The sequence below is a fragment of the Netta rufina genome (assembly GCF_964035555.1).
Source record: "Netta rufina genome assembly, chromosome: 2".
Taxonomy (NCBI): Eukaryota; Metazoa; Chordata; class Aves; order Anseriformes; family Anatidae; genus Netta; species Netta rufina.
Genome location: NC_140124.1, coordinates 1,674,022 through 1,692,126, shown reverse-complemented (window position 1 = coordinate 1,692,126; position 18,105 = coordinate 1,674,022). Strand labels below are relative to the sequence as shown.

General features: G+C 50.5%; 1 protein-coding gene across 1 annotated transcript in view; it reads left to right on the top strand.

The window, feature by feature from the left end:
* Positions 1 to 3,125: 3,125 nt before the first annotated feature.
* The window catches only part of PTH1R (parathyroid hormone 1 receptor), a gene marked incomplete at both ends in the record, with an annotated part of 113,629 nt that continues 98,649 nt past the window's right edge, over positions 3,126 to 18,105 (top strand). The window contains one exon of the mRNA XM_084282956.1: positions 3,126 to 3,200. Coding sequence (XP_084139082.1) covers positions 3,126 to 3,200 — 75 coding nt within the window. The remainder of the gene's footprint in view (positions 3,201 to 18,105) is intronic.

Here is an 18,105-nt window from a genome sequence, read left to right as displayed (position 1 = left end):
AGCAGTCCTGTGGGATCTGCCTTTAATCATTACATGATCAGGGGGAGAAAGCAGCAGCCCAGAGGCACCCCTGGCCCAGCCCTGCACCCTGCACACCAGGGGCTGGATGCAGAGGGGCGACAAGGCCCAGAGGAGGCCATTCCCCAAACCACTTCAGATCCTGGATTATTTGCGTCGCCTCCTGCTGGTAGCAGCAGGAGGTGGGGGCAATTTAATAGCGGAGGCTTTCCCCTGCTTCTATCCCCTTTCCCAGAAAAAAAAAAAAAAAAAAAAAAAAAAAGAAAAGAAAAAAAAAAGAAAAAGAAAAAGAAAGAAAAGAAAGAAAAAGAAAGAAAAGAAAAAAACAGCAAGGGACTTGCGATGGGCCTCATGAAACTTTGCAGTGGATTTTTTTTTTCCTTCCCTCCTTCAGAAAGACTTGAGAAAGCCCTTGCTCAGCCTTCCCCATACTCAACACACACAGATGCTCGGCTCCCCCCAGTGTTGGGGGCACTCCCACCCCCAAAACCCCCCTCCATCGATGCAATGGACAGAAGCAAGCCAGCCTCCCCCCAGGAAAAAAAAAAAAAAAAAAAAAAAACAAAAAAACAGCAAAGGTGTTAAAATCTGCATGGGGTCTGTGTCCTCACCCCCCCCCCCCCCTCAAACCAGCCCCTCCATCTCCTTCCTGAGCCCCCCTCCCCAATAACTCTCTGCGAAAGCTTGACCCCCATCCTGCAGATGGGGTGGAAATGGGATGGGGGGGCTTCACTGCTTTTTAAATCCCTCATCCCAACACCCCCCTTTGTATGTGTGCCCCCTCCCCAAGCCCCCCGTCCCTGCATGCAGCCATGCGTCGGCGGGGCGAGAAGGAGGGACCGGGGGAGGGACGGGGGTGGGACGGGGTGGGACAGGGTGGGACGGGGGGTGGCACAGGGTGGGAGGGATGCAGGGCTGACCCCGTGCTTCCCAGCCCGCTGGTCACAGGCTGGATAGGGCCATCCAATGGGGGACAGTCCCGGGGGGGGGCTTTTATACCTGCCTCGCTCCCCCCGCAGCCGCGGAGATCCGCCGGGGCTGGCAGGGAGAGGCAGAGGGCTTGCAAGGAGGAGGAGGAGGAAAAAGATTGCATCAAGAGCAGGATTTTTTTTTTTTTCCCTCTCTCTCTCTCTCTCTTACAGGAAGCCCTACTCTACCTTAGCCTTGGAAAGAGCCCCTTTTCATAAAATTAGCTGAAGGCACTATTCACAGCCATGGGGCTGTGAAAAAAAAAAAAAAAAAAAAAAAAAGCAAGTAACCGACTGTAGAGGGCTTTTTTTTTTTTTTTTTTCTCTCTCTCTCTCTCTTTTTTCTCTTCGCTCCAAAAATAAAAGAGAAATGCACACAGCTCCACTCTGCGAAAACTTGATTGTTTTTACCGTCTGCTCTCCGACACATCTAGCGAGGGTGGTGGTTTTTTGGTGGTGGGTTTGTTTTTTTTTTTTTTCCCTTCTTTACCTCCGTTCAGCTCCTTTTAAATCACAAGCCGCCCGGCAGAAATCCGCTGCTTCTGGCAAGGGAAAAAGAAAAATAATAATAAAAAATAAAATAAATCCCCACGAGTTGATTTCCAAAGTTGCCCCGGGTGCGCAGAGCCGTGGTGTCCGTGCGGGTGCCCGCGTGTAGCATCCCTGCCACGATTTCTTCCCCCTCCCCTCCTCCTTCTCCTCCCACCCCGAAAAAGTGATAAGGGGATGGCTGCAGGAGCCCGCTTTCGGTTCTTAAACAAACCCCCCAACAGCTCGCCTTTGGGGGCGGTGGGGGCCGGAATATATTTTTTTTTTAATATTTTTTTTTTCCCTCTTTCGCCCAAGGAGTTTTATGAATGAAAGCGCCCGGCTGAGCTGGGAGTAACATCCCAGCCCTGAAACTCCGGAGCTGGTGAAATGCAGGGGGAAAGGGGGGGGCTAAAAGGGGGTGCAGCTCTGTCTTCCCCCCCCTCCCCAGGTCCTCGGAGGGCTCCGTAGGGAAGGAGTCGGCTGCAGCTCCCCCCCCCCCCCCCATCCCGGCTCCCTCCGGGCACGGGACGAGAACCCGGTGCCCGAGCGGGGAAAAAAAAAAAAAAAAAAAAGTAAAAAAAAAAAAAATCAGCGAAGAATTCTGACGTTTTCGCGAAGTGAATAGATTTTTTTTAATTTTTTTTTGCCGCGGGGGAAAAAAAAATCTAAATAAACTACTTAAAGAGTGTGTGTGGGGGGGGATCTCTCAGCCCCGCGCTTCATGCCGTGCTCAATCGGCTTTTTGAAACTGCAGATCCTTTGAGACAGAGTGGGAGAGAGAAGCGAAAAATTCCTATTTGTAAACTAAAACACCCTGCAACCTGGAAGGCTGGCAGAATAAACCTATTGTGGAGCCGAACCGCGCTGGGATATACAAGCGAAAAGCCCCCAGAGTACCACTGTTGGCGAAAAGGTAATTGCTAATTGAAAATATTTCCAAGTTTTCGCTTTTTTTTTAACTTTCGACTTTGCGATTTGTTTGCATGCCGAATAGAGCAGAAGAAAAAAAGAAAAAAAACTTTTTTTTTTTTTTTTTCCCAAACCCCTCTGAAACCTACAAGATAAAATTACTGGATCTAAAAATAAAGCCGTGGTTAAAAGCCTCCCCCACCCTCCCCGATCTCCCACCCCTTCCACCCCTCTCTCGCCTTCTCCCTCCCTCCCTCCCTCTCCTGCCTCTCTCTGTGTGTTTGCGTTTGACAAAGAAATTATTTGAACTTCCCACTGCCTCATAAAAAGGAAACAGAATAGCAGTTTTGACATATGGATGTGATTTTTCTGCTCTGAGACGATGCACACGGAAAACAAACAGCACCAGGGGCCTGCAGCTCTGAGTTGCTCCGCTTCACATGGGCTCCTCCGCTGCGCTCAGGGGAGCTGCCCAGAATCTCCAGCCATGAGAAAGCGAAGCAAAGGACCGGGCTTTCTTGTCATGTGCCTTTCTGGCTAAAACTGTGGAAACAAACAAACAATCAAACAAACACAAATTCTGGAGGGGGGGCGGGAGGGAAGGAGAAGGAGAAATCATCCGCAACCGGAGCGCTGGAAGACCCTCTCGTCCTCCTACTTCCCCGAGCGAGCTTGGATGCTGGAAGGAGCCTCTTGGATATGGGATCATATCTGGTTTATCACAGCCTGGGTTTGATCCTCTGCTGCTCCGTGCTGAGTTCAGTCTACGCTCTGGTGAGTCCCTCGATCTTTTCCCTTCGCGTTCCGGACGAGCCTTTTGCTGCAGCGGGGCTTCAGGGCTTTCAGGAGGGATTTTGGGGCTTCGGAGGGATTCAGAAGGCAGAGCCCCAGCTCTTGGGGGCCGGTGGCTCCTTGCGCTGGCAGACCGCGCGCAGCTGGCTCAGTGGCTGCACCAGATGGAATTAAAATGTCTGTGCTTCCCGAGGAGTTTTGAATCACTTTTAACCCCTCCGGACAGCAACGCGTGCAGTTTGACAGGCTCTGGGGAAAGCATCTGCAGGGATAATTCAAAAGACACCTCCCAGGAAAGGGCAATTTTTCTTTTTCTCCCCCCACTCTCCCCCCCCCCCAAAAAAAAAAATAATATTAATTTTAATTTGATTTTCTTAATCTGTAGATCTGCTTAATCTCAGCAAAACAGTGCCTTCCTCTCCGGGATTACTCCTGGAGAGGACCTCAGAGCACGGGGACTGCAGACAGTTTACACTCAGGAGCACGAAAGTAGTATTAACCCTTTGCTACCTGGCTCTGCTTTCACCTGCTCCTGCACACGTGGAGGCAGAAAACCTTGACAGAGGGAGGCAGAGGTGGCCAGCAGGGCTGTGGGTTGCCCGGACAGCCTTGATGGGGAACAGGCTAAGGTTTGCAGACCCCCTTTGCAGCCCCGGGTGGTCACCAAGGTCCTTCTGCAGGAGCGAAGGTGAATGTCACCTAGAATCAGCCACCAGATATTAACTCTTTGCTGGGCGTGCTGCTTTGATTTGAGTTTTGCTTGCTTTCTGCATCCCTGGCATCACCACCACCGCTGCCGTCCCTCAGTGCCTTCTGGTGCAGCCAGGGGCACGGTCACCACCTAAAGTGGTGTCTGCTTCCCCCAGGGGATGGAGATGTGCTGGGAAAGGAGCCGGCTGTCCCCAGCCCCTGGCTCCAGCCAGGTCCCCCCTGCCCCTCCAGGGACTGTCACACTGGGCCCGTTCTCCCGGGTTTGGTAGGAACTGCCTGGGACCTTGCGCAGGGCTGGCAGGGAGGGATTTCCCCCACATTTCCAGCATTGTGCTGGATGAAAAACACCTCACCAGTAAATGAAAAGAAAGAGCCCCTCAGAAAAAAAAACGCTGTTGCAGTCCTTCCCTGTCTTGGTCTACCTCTAAGTGTAAATAAATCTTTGCAAGCCCAGAGAAAACTAAGAGATGCTGGGGGGAAGAAACTGTGGGTTCTCGGAGGTTTTAGTGAGAGTTGAGGTTTCTCCCATGTTCTTAGGCTGTTTTAGCATCCCCGTGCCCACGACTGGCTCTGAGGGTTCATCCTGACAGGCTCTGTAGGTCCTGCAGCACCTGCTGCCCCCACACCACAGCCCTGCTGCACCAAACTCCTGTTAGCGTTGTTGTCTCTGTTGGTAGCGGTGAAAACTGGGTTCGAAAAACAGCCAGGATGGAGCTGGGCAAACTTCAGGATCCAGAAAAGACAGGCAAGCTTCCACAGCCCACCACCAGTCCCATTCCCACTTCGCTCCCTCTCCCAGTACATCCCAGTACCTCCAGAAGGTTCAGAGGACCAGAGAACCGCGTCTCAGCTGTCTCGTGTCTCCAGTGTTTGCTTTAACTTTTCACACCCCACCAGAACAGACCTTTTCAGATCCCAGGCTCTGTGCTTTGCTCTTGCTTCTGAGTGCCCCCCATGCCCCAGGTTTGGGGAGATGCCAGACCTGGGCATCAGTCAGGAACCGCTCCACCAGAAACCCAAATTAGTTTTAATTGGGCCCAAGCTGAGGTGCACGTTTCAGACACTTCCTTTGCTTTGCAAACCTGTTGCTGACACACAAAAAAAAGTTGCTCAAGTGTTTGAAAAGTTGCCCTGGAAATCCAGGGGTTACCGAGATATCCTGCATCCCTTCCAGCACCCACTTAGGCAGAGCAAGGCGGCCAGACCCATGTCATCCCACCGCACAGCCACTTGCGAGGCAGGGAACAACTTGCAGGGTGGCTAGAGCTTCTTTTTTTAAATTTCTTCCCCAAACTAACTTGATTTTTAACTTTAAAAACACTGTATGGCATCGAGTGCGTGTTTCAGCACAGTGATGTCTCAGTGGAAGAAGGGCTGTGTAAATGCTTGATGTTCGCCTGGCAGGTCTGCGTGTTTTATGTGCCGCCACCAATAAAAGCCACCTAACGCATCTCTCGTACAAGCAACAAGTGAAAAATCAGTGAGGATAGCTGCAGAAGGAGAGGGGTGCAAGGACTTAATTTAGAGAGAGGCTCCGTAGATGCTTTGGACTGGGCTAAAAGCGGTACCAGGTCTTTGCTCCCATGGCAGAGCCAAACAAAGTCCTGCTTGAGTCAGGAGGATTCCCCCAGACAGAGGCAGAAGCCACGCAGAGCTTCAGGGCACAGCTCAGCTGCCCGAGGCTGGAGGACCCAAGGCAGGAGAGCTTTGGCCCCGACTGCTGGGCTGCTCGCTGCTCGGTCATGTTGCGTCCCCCCGTTGGCAAAGCCCAAATGGGTCACCGTAGCTCCTAAATCTGAAGTTGTCGCTCCCGCTGCTCCTTTTGTCAGCAGGCGAGGATGACAATAAAAGCACTGTTTGCGGCAGGAGCGCTGGAGCAGGGATGGGGAATGGTTTCTTTCATCGTCCGTGCCGGTACATCACGGGGCAGGAGGCCGGCAGCTGAATCCCTGCCCGGCACAGTGCAGGCTGCATGTCCCTGCGTTAACTCTAAGGCATGGGAGAGGAATCAGCACACGTTAAAATGGTGTGGGAGTGGGTTCTCTCGGGGTTAGATGTGTCCCTCTCACCCACCTTTAGCTCTGTGGTCTCCCTTTGGGGGAGAATCACTGATTGTGCACCAGTCGTGATTCCCCGTGAGCCTGTGGCCACACCGAACCCATAGCGGTCCTGGGCTTTAGTGGGGCAGCTGAGAGGTTTGGGGCAGCCAAGGGCTTCAGATGGCTGCTTTGGATGTGGGGAGAGGACTGGGTGAAGCTCTGCTCTCCTCCAGGTCTCCTGGCAATCTGGGGAGGTCTCCCTGCCTTTCCCTGGGAATATTCCCAATTGACACCTGCTTAAACAGCAACGGGGATTAGTTTATCAATGGAGTGCTTTGCGCCTCAAATCTGGCATGCTGAGAAGGGAAATTTGGGTTAATTCTTCTATTTTGTCAAACGGATGGGGAAGACAGATTAACCTGAAGCCAGACAGCCCTGCAGATACAGGCTTGAAAGGATGAGGTGTGCCAAAGGAACTATAAAAGTGGGTCCGACATCAGTGGGGTGCGGGAGGAGTTAAGGTGTGGGCACCGTGTTTTTATCAGAAAAATGCTGCCAGAGCTGCTTGCAGGAAAGCCTCCCCACCTCCCACCTCCCAGCCCGCACCCCCATGGTTTGCTGTGCTGATCTGTTCAGTTTTCACTTGGTTTCGACCTGTGCCACTCTAAGCTGGGTTATCATTGGCGGAGATGTTCTGCAGAATAATTAAAAATAATAATTATAAAGCCACTACCCAGCTCCTGCTGCAGGATTTGGGTTGGAATAACTCAGTTTTAGGATATGGGTAACTGTGAGCCAGCTGCAGAGATCTGTATGACCGGAGATAGTGGGTGCAGGGGGGTGCTGAGCCGTTGGGGGCTGCGCTTGGCCAGCAGGACGGGCTCCAGCCCAGTCTGATCCCTGCAGTTCCCCAGCCCTGGCCCCTCCGTCTGAGCAAAGCTGAAGCTTCCCTCTGGATTTGCGGAGAAGCTGGAGCACTCCCCTGGAAATTCAGGGGGTGTCAGAGAGGGATGGGGAACCCTTTCTTGCAGGCATCACCCAAAACAGGGACAAACTCGGCCAGGTCATTTTCAGGAGGGTCCCAGCCCCAATTCCCGAGGAAGCTGTGTGGCATTCATCTGCAGCAGGAGGGTTTGGTATAAATGAAAAAAGCTCTCCTGGTTCGCACTGGTGACACTCCTGTCACCAAGCAGCTGAGACCCCAGTGCTCAGGGGCAAAACCACTGGATTAAGGAGGTGCTGGTCAATGTTTGATTTATTCCTCATTGTTCCTCTGATCAGAACCACCTCACAACGGATCTGGAAAAGGGAAGGATTTGAAGTGGAATAGTTCATAGCTGGAAGGGAATGATAATCTCATTCTGCCTCAGAAAGCGGCCAATAATAAAAAGAATAATAATAATAAAATAATCCTATATAGAGATCCTGAAAATCCCAACTAGCTGTCTAACTTCATTAAATAAAGGCAGCCTCCGAGTGTAAGGAAACAATGTCTGAAATGTTCTTTTCTCCACACATGCTTGGGAGCGTGCCCATCCCTGCCCTGCGTATTTATGAAAGATACAAATTTTGTTATTGTACTTTAGGATTAGCAGATATCCCTGGATTATACAAGACTTGACCGCAAAATATAAAGCAAACAAGCCTCTGCATTGGGGTAATGCAGGGGCTGTGATTTCATCCCATGCAAGCCAAAACTGTTCAGCTGCCCAGCGGCGAGTCCGACCTGAGCAGGCTGGGCTTGGTGCACGAGATTGCTGCTTGGAAAGCAACAGGGCAAGTGCATGCACAGAGGGTCAAGGCTGGAGGAAATGAAACCCGAGGTGCGCCTTTTAGGTCCAGGCAGTTGTTGTTTGGTTTCTGACCTCCTCGAAATAGCCCCGAAGCGGTGCTTTTGGGATCAGCAGGATTATCCCGGCGAGGGCGGTGCGTCTGCAGTCCCAGCCAGAGGTACCCTGCTCCAGACAGCCCCGGCAGGGACAGCTGCTGCCCTGACCACCGCCGAGCAATCCTTGTGCTCCCACGTCCCTGGGAAAAATGATTTTGAGATCACTGCCCCGACAGCACGAGCCATCCCATAGCTCTGCATCCATCAGCTCCTTTTCTGGGTGCACCAATGCAGGACTCTGCCTGGGTGCAAGGTGCAGGCTGGAGGCTTTCCCTCCATGGGGATGTGCTTGGGAATGTGCTGCTCAGCCCCCCGAGGAAAGGCAGCTGAAATCAGTCCCTGCTTTGCAGTTATTTGGGGCACAGACACGCACTCATCGTGCTTCGGTTTCTCAGGAGTCAGGCTAAAAGCAAAAAAAAAAAAAAATTATCTAACTCGTATTCTGGCCAAAAATAAAAGTCAGGATCCTTCCCACTGGCCCATGAGGAGGGAATAGAAAGCAAAGGGTTTTCTTCTTGGAAATAGGCTAAAGTCGGGATTTATTTTATTTTTTTTAATAGATTTTTAGGGTAAACTGACCAGTGAGTGGAATTGACCATGCGGAATGCCCTGAATCCCAGTTATAGGTTGCCAGCTTCCAACAGCATGGAGTTGAGGTGGCAAAGCTCCTCTAGTGACTCTGAAAGACAAAAGGGGTGACATCCTGCTCCCCCGGCTGGTGGCAGAGCTTGCATTGTCTTCTGGCCCCAGCTGATCCCTGCAGTGGCTGCATTTGCCTCGTGCCTCACAAAGAGGTGGAGGGAAGAGCAGATCCAGATCCTTCGCAGAAAGTGCTCCGTGTCATCCTCATCCTCATCCCACACCGCTGCAAAAGGGCGATGAAGCCCAGCACTTATTTGTGTGCCCACCAGCCTGCCCCGCTCTCTGTCCTTTTGGACTCTTATTCCTTCCACCCCCTTTGCCCCTGGCTGAAACGAAGACCTCAACAGGATCAGCCTGCATTAAAGATGAGGTACTTTGCCCCAACACATTCCTCTGTCTCCCGCTGCACCCACGTGGATGTTATAACATCATGTGGATTGCTCACCCCATAACACCCTAAGCTTCGGCTGGCCTTGCAGGAACTGGTGTCATCAAGGTGATCTTTGTGCTGCACCTTCCACAGCACAGTCCCAGCAGTAAAAAAAAAATCACCCCTGGAGCTGAAATACAGCAGAATACCTGCCTGGGTCTGACCCTGAGCTCTCTTGTCATGTGTCATGGGAAAAAAAAAAACACCCAAATTCATGCGTGCAGTGCATGGCTTGACATTAACACTGATATTTCCAATGGGGCCAGGCTGACCCTTGCCAGCGGGTAGAGGTGCTCTGTGTTTTAGGGTCCGCCTTTCTCTGCGGAGACCCAGCTTGGCTTGACTTCCAGAAACTTAATATTCAAGAATGGAAAATTTTGGATGGATGGCACCCTCTTATCAGGCTGTACTTTGATCCTCCCATTACATAAATCCCTCTGACAGCGCCCAGGCGGTTGTTCAGTTGTTGAAATCTTCTGTAAGGCTGGCCTGTCTTTCTGCCCACACATATTTCCCTTTATCCAGCAAGGCAGAAAGCAGACTTCTCTGCCCCTTTTCCCTCTCACCCCTCTAGAGTCCCTGGCTCAAGGCATTTCAGCAGGGGCAGGGACTGTGCTATCGCTGGGTGAAAGCTAAATATTTCAAGTATTGTAGCTGGGGTGGGGTGAAGTCAAGGGAAGGAATTCATTTCTCCTCTCCTGCTGGGGCAGCCCTATATTTCTGAGGACAGGCAGGCTGGAGGGGACCCAGGGGACAGGCAGCAGGGAGATGTTTGCCTGCTGCTGTGACACACATCAAGTAACCCAATAAATCTGCTCAGAAAGGTGTGGTCCCACCTACCTGGAACTCTACCTCCTTCTCCATGAGATGGTCGAACTGAGCTGGCACGAAAGTTAAACCGGGATGGAAGAAAAAATGAAATAAATGTGGGAGAAGGTTTGTTGCTGGGTCAGTGAATGGTGTCTGCACAGCAAAGGTTTGGATGAGCTCCTGATATACACGAGGGAGAGGTCAGGGCACACAGGTGGGGAGCAGAAGGGAGAAGGGGGAGTGGAGGAGAGCAGTGATGTGAGCAGCTTCACCCTGACACCACGTGTGTAACCATCCTGCTTTGGTGTACAGCCCCCACATCCTCCATCCTGCAGTGATGGCTCGGGTCATGGGGACCAGAAGTGACCACACTCTCCATTTTTGGGGGAAAAATGAGGTTAGGCTCGGAGACGTGTGTTGTGCTGCTCGGCTTCACCTGCAGAGGATGTAGCCTGGAGCAGCACTGCTGCCCTGCCCTAACCCACCTCCCTGACCCAACCGACATGCAGAACAAATGAGCCTTCAAAGTCCACGGCTGTTTGGTCTCCTCGAGGTTTTCCACCGTAACGACTTTGAGTATTAGCTGTCCATCAGATAAGGAAGGGCAGCTCATCGAGGGGAGACCTGGCCTCCTGAAAACCCCCCCAGATCGGTGTCTGGGTAGAGGAGTTGCTGTCTCAGCAGCTAGGGCAAGCTGGTTATCTCGCTTTTCACATGGCTGCCCTGCTGTTAATCAGGGTTCCTCGATGTTATCTTTACTTCAGTCTCCCTTCCCCTCTCTCCAGGCATTTCAGAGTATGTGTTTGCTTGGTCTTCTCACACAGAGAGCAAGAAGCAGCCTCAGTCACGTCTGTATCGACAGTTTGAAAGTCACTGGGTGTCCTTAGAAAACCTTCTCTTCTCTTCCCTTCACTGAACTTTGGCTTGGGACCTACATGTTGTTGTTTTCTTTTTTATTTTCCTGTATTTTTTAACAGAAAAGTGAATGGTTTGCCAAACTTACCTTATGCTTGCCAAGGGCCAAGGTACAAAGGAGATGGCAGGGAGCTACCATCTCTTGGACTTGTAGTGAAAGACAAATGATAAATTAACTGAGGTCCAGTGGGGTCTTTGGGGACAGTATTTAGGACCACTAGCGAGTCATTTAATCCTCATCTCATTGCCTTATTCTTTCACCTGTTTTATACACCTTGGGCAGTCAAGGAAGAGCAGCACCCCTGGGCCCATCCTGCATGCTAAGACAAGGAACGGTGGCAGTAGCAGAGGTGCAGGGGGACATTTCCTAACTCAGGTCAGGAAGAAGGTTTTCAGAAGCTGGGGACATCCTTGCTCTGCTCTGCCCAGGAATTCTGGGACTGATGGACTTGGGAGCATGATTTGAACCCGTCTTTGTTCACCTTTTCCCATTCCATGCTGTTCCCCTGATTTCATGCAGCTCTGTCATTTCTGTCGCTGTCTTTGACCTCTTAAGAGGCAATGGAAGAAAGAAAGCCAAGTGTTTAACCAACCTAGCAGGCACATGGGACTGCTGACCCTGTGGATCAAAACGCTTTAGGAAATATCTGACCTCCTCCAGGAGCAAATCACCAGTAGCCTTTTTGGTTTTCCAAAGCTGCAAATCAAATTTCAAAACTCAGTGGGCTGATTTCCAGGAACTTTGTGTGCTATTTCCATCTACCCCACTTTTATTGTCTAAACCTCTGCCGTATTTCAATGTTACCTTGACTTTCTTCTTGACTGCTGCATCCCAAACCACTCCTCCTTTCAGACACCGAGCAGTTGGAGTTAAAATAACTTTGAGACAATGGCTATGGCGAGTGGTTGCAAGGAAATGACCTGTTTCTCCTGGCTGCACTCAACGAGTAAGATCAATAAAGCAACATTATGCAGCATATCCATTTCATGGTTTGCAATCTCCCTCAGCTCAGTAAAATACAGGAAATTTCTTTTAAAAATGAAAGTGGGAGAGAGCTTGTAAGAGGTTGAACTGCTAAGAGGTAACCTATGCATACAACTTCAAAACCTTGTGTTGTTGGCTTATCAAGAGCCATCAGCTTATGAGGCCTTTGTGCCTTTCAGAGTTTGCATCTCCAAGGCTTTCTTTGAGCCTGTGCTTTCTTCCAGTGCTCTTGAGGTTATGCTCAATGAATTGTTTGCTCTGAAATGAACCTCTTCACTAAGGAGATGAGACCAGGAGTTGTGACTTAGCTCTCCATTTAATCTCTGTATGCTTTCAGGCATTTCTGGTTCTGTATATGCAGTAAAAGCACAGAGGATTTGCAGGGAGTGATGGTAGGGCTTGTGCATTTGGAAACATGGTTTATTGTTATTGTTCTTCCCAGAGAAAAATAGAGAGAGAGAGATGGTTCTGTAATCAAGAGGTAAAAAAGATTTTTCAGTCTAAATACCCATGCTCACTAAAACATAGCCTGTAGGTATTCAGAGGGTCTGATGCACTATATCTAACACAGACTTGGCTTGTTTTCACTTGCGCTAAATTATCAGGGCTGGGGGTGATGCAGAAGCATTTACCCAAGCCAGCCACTGGACGGAACAAAGCAGGATGGGGTTGGTTCCCCTTGCTTGGCTTTAGATGTCAGCAATGTGTACTCATGAATTTCCGAGCTGCCCCACATCCTCAGGGACACACTCAGCCACAGAGCATCCCACCTCAGAGCATCTCTGACTGCACCACAAAGGCACTGGGTGGGCCTGGAGGTCTCATTTCCTCAGCTGGTGAAGACGTGGGGTCTGGTGCAAAACTGTTATGTGTGCACATCCATGCGAGTGGGCGTGGGGGTGCAACTGCATGGCTCTGACTCATGCTGCAGCCTTGTTGAGCAGTCTTGGAGCATGCCATCATATGATCCCGCTGCACAGCACCAGCTTCATCCCCAGTTCATTTCCCACCATGCCTGGTGTTTCTCTGTCAGCCTTTCACCACCACAATGAAGTGTGTTTGTTGTTTTTTGCTTCATTCCTGGGATCAGATTTTCTCTGCGATTTGCCTTAACCTCATCACAGAAACCACAAAGCTCAAGGGGCCAGAGCCTTCTGCTGGCATAAATCAGTGGTGTTCCCGTAGACTGCCGAAGGACCAAGAGAGTCTCATCTGATGCCAATCAGTGTCACTGCAGGGAAATAAGAAGGGAGCCAAAGGGTGAATCGGAGGAGCCCAGCCAGCACTTGCTGGTACCAGCCTCCTGATCCTGGGTTGCCTCTGGATGGGAAGGGACAGGATCCTGCAAGCCGAGAGATCTGGGTCGGATGACAAGCCCCCACTTTCCACATGCTTCTCCAAACCATGCTAAGCCATGCTTCAGTAGCTTCTTTTGTGGCTTGCTGCCTTGTGCAAAGAATGCCTTTTTGAAAGCGTTTAAACATGAGCAATTTGGGGGATATCTCGAAGGGAGGGGGTGTCATTTTTGTTTCTGGCTGTGGTGGTGGTGGGGAAGGATGATAGGCATGCTGGCAGGCTGGATTTATTTCAAACAACAGGATGGGGCTGAATTCAGTGGTTGATTTGGGTCATTTCTTAAAAGATGCCAAATCGTGATGTCTGAATCTAGGAGGTTTGAGTAAATTTGTCATCAGTGTTTCAAGCAGACTGTACAATAGATGATTGCTTTTTCTTCTCTCCTACCCCACTTTTAATACTGATTTTGTCTTAGCATTCCTTAGTGTCATCGACAGCCTCAGTGCGGTCAACAAATTGAACTTAAGGTGCCTTTTGTGTGTGTTTTGTAGGGCTGTAAATGGGAAATTAGGCCATTCAAAGTCACAGCTAATGTGCACTCCTAATTTACTCTGTCATCAGCAAAAGATGACTCAGGTTTCTGCAGAAGCAGGGGGAGGGGAGAGTGCTTCAGCTGGTGAAAGCGGAACAGCATCAATCCTCACTTTTCCCCCTGGTGAGGATCCGGCCCTGGTTCTGTGCCAACAAGTCTGCACGCAGAGAGGATCTCCATAGGGGTCGATGCGGGCATGTGCTGGGCTGACCTGACTCAGCGCTTCCCGGGGAGATAAGGACTCTCAGTTACCCAGATAAGCAGAACGATGGCCGAGCCAAGGGGTCAACTGACTGCCAGCCCACGAACAGTGCTGGGTGGAGGAGAAGTGTGAGGTGAAGCAGGAGCAGACAGCCCGGCCCTCACACCCTGCCCAGGTGGATCCCTGTATCCTCTTATTTGCCAATTTTCCTGTTTCTGCTGACATGGACGTGAATCAACACCCCTCCTGTGATTTCAGTGCAGCCAAATTTGCGTGATAGCACATCAGTGGAGTTGCTGGGTGAGAGCCCATAGGGTTTGCAGAAAGACCTAGCAAACTTGGGCATCCAACTCCTTTCCCAAACTAGTTCCTAGTTCCTATATACTCTGCTGGCAGTATCAGCCTTATTATCAACACTACTGGTTCACCAAACAAACCCATTACACGTTGTCTCACTGCTGTGACAGTAGCCTTTGCTTCTATTCTGAATTTCCTTGCTCAGCACTTTCCCCGTTGCCATTTGGCAGTGCTGTTATTCCTTACCCTACTTCTGGCCCTAAGCCCTCAGCTGCCAAAATGGACATCTAAAATCAAACGGCAGAATACTGCATTGGGAAGTACTTCTTTAAGGTTCAGAGTTAACATCTTGCAGAGAGCAAACAAGGCAAAGACATCGTTTATGCCTCCAAAAGCATCAGGTCAGGAAGCCCATGTTTCCCAAGAAGCCCTCAGGACAATGCAAAGCAGGAGGAATTGGGAAGAGAGGGTTATTTGACCCACCAAAACCCCAGCATTAGCATCTCTTCTTCCAGCCATGGTTCTGCAGGGCTGGCAGTCACTGTAAGGGGTCCCACACCTCCTGCAAATCAGCTGGAAACTGATGGTGCCCAAGCAGGCAACGCTGATAACCCTTCCTACAAGAAGGATATTTCTGGTGGAGATGACATCTCAGGACATGAGATAACTCGTATATCAGGACATGATATCTCAGGACATGAGATAACAGGAGATAAAACCACTTTGCAGGAAGGTCCAGGGCTTTTGCTTAAAGCCTTGGGTTGATATTTGAACCCTGGAGCAGGGCAGCAGACAGTGATATGTCTCATCCCAAGGGCTGGCAATGCCTTCGATCGGGCAAGAGGCTCTTTCTGAACCAGCCAAGGGAGAGGAGGCAGTGAGGACCAGGGCTGCTCCTCCAGCCCAGGAAAAGGCCAGACAAGAGGAGATAGACAAGACTTTGGTAATGCTTAGAGAAATTCCCAGATGATGGGGTTTTGCCTTTACTAGTAAGCAAAACTAGGCAGCCCAGGGCTGAAGTGCCCTTCAGTCATCCATGCTGTTTCACTGCCAGCATGCTCCCTCGCATATATGTATATATATATATAAATGTAATATATATATTACATTATATATATTTCATATTTTGGGTGTGCCATGGTCTGTAAGAGGTGCTTTGGATGACATCACGCTGCTTTGGGAAAAAGATATAGTAGCCATATGGACATGAACGTAGTCAAAGGGGACGGAGAACAGGACCCAGTGGACTTATTTCCTCGTACAGGATTAGCTGATAAATTGTGGTCCCATGGGCAGGGGTCCCATGCTGCAGCAGGTCCCAATTCACGGGTGCCCAGCTCAGTCCCTGTTACAGCCACATCTGAAGCATCCACAACGCTGAAATGGGCTTTGTTGGGATTGCAGCTGCCAGCTCCTGGAGCACGGGGATGCCTTCATCCCTGCAGGAAGATGCACAGACACCTTTTGCAACGTCTTCCAGGGTTGGTTTGGCTGCAGGTCCTCTTGCAGTGGGTTGCAGCCTGCGCTTCTCACTCTGGGAACCAGTCCTCCTACTACCAAACCTTTTATCCCCATCATTCTCCCCCCACATCTCAAACACCATGGCTGCCCCCGGCTCCAGGTGAACACCACCTCGAACCCTCCAGCCTCTCTCCTCCGGGCTCCCTCCCCATCCCAGCCGAAGGGGAGAGCAGAAGGAAGGGAGGATGCCGGAGCTGACCGGCTGGAGTGAGGAGGACGTCATGCCCCAGAGCAGCCTGCACTGCACTGAGGGCTTAATGTGCCGTAATCACAGAGCTGGCCTTGTTGTAACTGCACCCCGGCTCGCACGGCTCCCGGCGCCGCTGGCAGCTCCCGCGCTCCCTGCCCGCGGTTGCCACGGGGTGGGATTTTTTTGGAACGGATCCCCCCGTCCCCGAGCAAAGGGATAGGGGTCTGCAGGGAGGAGGAGAGAGCGTGAGGAGCGGGGTGGTGTTCTGCCTCGGCCACAGACGGTGCCGGCCCTATCGGGTGGTGAATCGGGACATTAATCAGTATTATGGGGATTGGGACGGGGTCAGATACCTGTGGTTTGAGGCGTGCTGGCAGGGCTCAGCATCGCCGGAGTCATAATACCACACACTGCTCATGAAAGAGCAGTGCTGCGACGTTCCAGGAGGCATGGTGCCGGGAGGGACGGGGATGGGCAAGGGCTGATGGGGGCGGGAGGGGAAAGGTGAAGGGAAGAGGGAAAAAAAATAGGAAGAAAAAGAAAGAGACAGGGAGAGAAAAATAAAGAAAAAAGAAGAAAGAGAGAGAGAAAGAAGGAGAGTGAAAGAGAGAAAGAGAGAAAGAGAAAGAGGGAAAGAGAAAGAAAGAGAGAAAGAGAGAGAAAGAGAGTGAAAGAGAGAAAGAGAGAAAGAGGGAAAGAGGGAAAGAGAGAGATAAAGGAAAGTAAGAGAGAAAAGGAAGAAAGGAAGAAAAAGGAAGAAAAAGGAAGGAAAGGAAGGAAAGGAAGGAAAGGAAGGAAGGAAGGAAGGAAGGAAGGAAGGAAGGAAGGAAGGAAGGAAGGAAGGAAGGAAGGAAGGAAGGAAGGAAGGAAGGAAGGAAGGAAGGAGGGAAGGAAGGAAGGAAGGAAGGAAGGAAGGAAGGAAGGAAGGAAGGAAGGAAGGAAGGAAGGAAGGAAGGAAGGAAGGAAGAAAAAGAAAGCAAGAAAGCAAGAAAGAGAGAGAGAGAGAGAGAGAGAGAGAGAGAAAGAAAGAAAGAAAGAAAGAAAGAAAGAAAGAAAGAAAGAAAGAAAGAAAGAAAGAAAGAAAGAAAGAAAGAAAGAAAGAAAGAAAGAAAGAAAGAAAGAAAGAAAGAAAGAAAGAAAGAAAGAAAGAAAGAAAGAAAGAAAGAAAGAAAGAAAGAAAGAAAAAGACCTTCTCAGTGGGTTTTGTGGTTCTTTTGCCTGCATGCATGCAAGAAGAGAGGGCTGCCTGCTTTATAACCTGCCTGCCGATCCTTTGCCTTTCCTTTTCCCACCCTTTGTGCACGAAACTTGCTGCACATCCCTTCCCACAAGTGCTGGCAAGAAATTACGGGTATGAGAGCCTGCAAAGTGGAAGGCAGGGGAGGCAAGGCCTTACGGCTGGGCAGGGAGCTTGGGAGAGAAATCAATGAGATTCCTGTTCCTGGGAAGGTGAGGGCAGAGGAGACAAGGCCCCTTCGTTGTCCCTGTGAGCGAGGCTGCTTTGCTTTCCCAGGAGGGGGCTGTGTGAAAGGGGCACCCTGCTGCCTCTGCCTTTCAGGTGCTATAAAGTCCTCAGGGAGATGTCAGGGGTAGGAAGTGGACAACTGTAAGGAGAGAGGGGTCTGTGCTTGTGACCACCACCTAAGCATGCTCTGAGGCATTTGTTGGGATGTTCTGGCTATGCAAAGGTGTGTTTGTCTCTGTGCAGTCTGGAGGAAGGCAAGAGTCCCTGCTTCAAGCATGGGGCAAATGAGCGTGACACTGCCAGGCTTGACTGGAATTAAGACGAGATGGATCTCAACTATTGGAGGCCAATTCTCCATCTCCAAGGGAGGGAGGGAGTCCAGAAATGGCTGATTCCTGTCCTACTGTTGGGAGAGCCCAGAGGGTGAGCTTACGATCCTGTGGATATCTACAGCAAGGCTAGCTGAAACCCTGGGTAGGAGAGAGTCAGAAAGCCCTCAGGAGACCCCACATCCATCTGCCAGACACCAGCAGTGCTGACTGACACAAGCTACTTCTGCCTGTGGTCCAGGAGGTCCAAACAGGAGGTCAGGCAGTCCTACCAAGGCAAAGTCCAAGCCTGTTGGCTCAGCACTGCATCCTTCTAAAAGCAAACTTTCCTCTTTTTCTTTGTTCTTTTTTTTTTGTTTGTTTGTTTGTTCATTACCTATTTCTGTTCTCGTGGTTTTATTGTTGCATCTTTTAACCAGGGTGGGCTCTAGGCCATCCTCCCTGTTTCTAAGACAATAATATTATTGTGTTTGTGGAGTCGTGGTTAGAGACATCAGCAGGATGTTCTCAAAAGCTTCCTGGCTTCCATGAGCGCTGCATGCTCTGAATTTATGTTGCTGCTTGATGCCAACAAT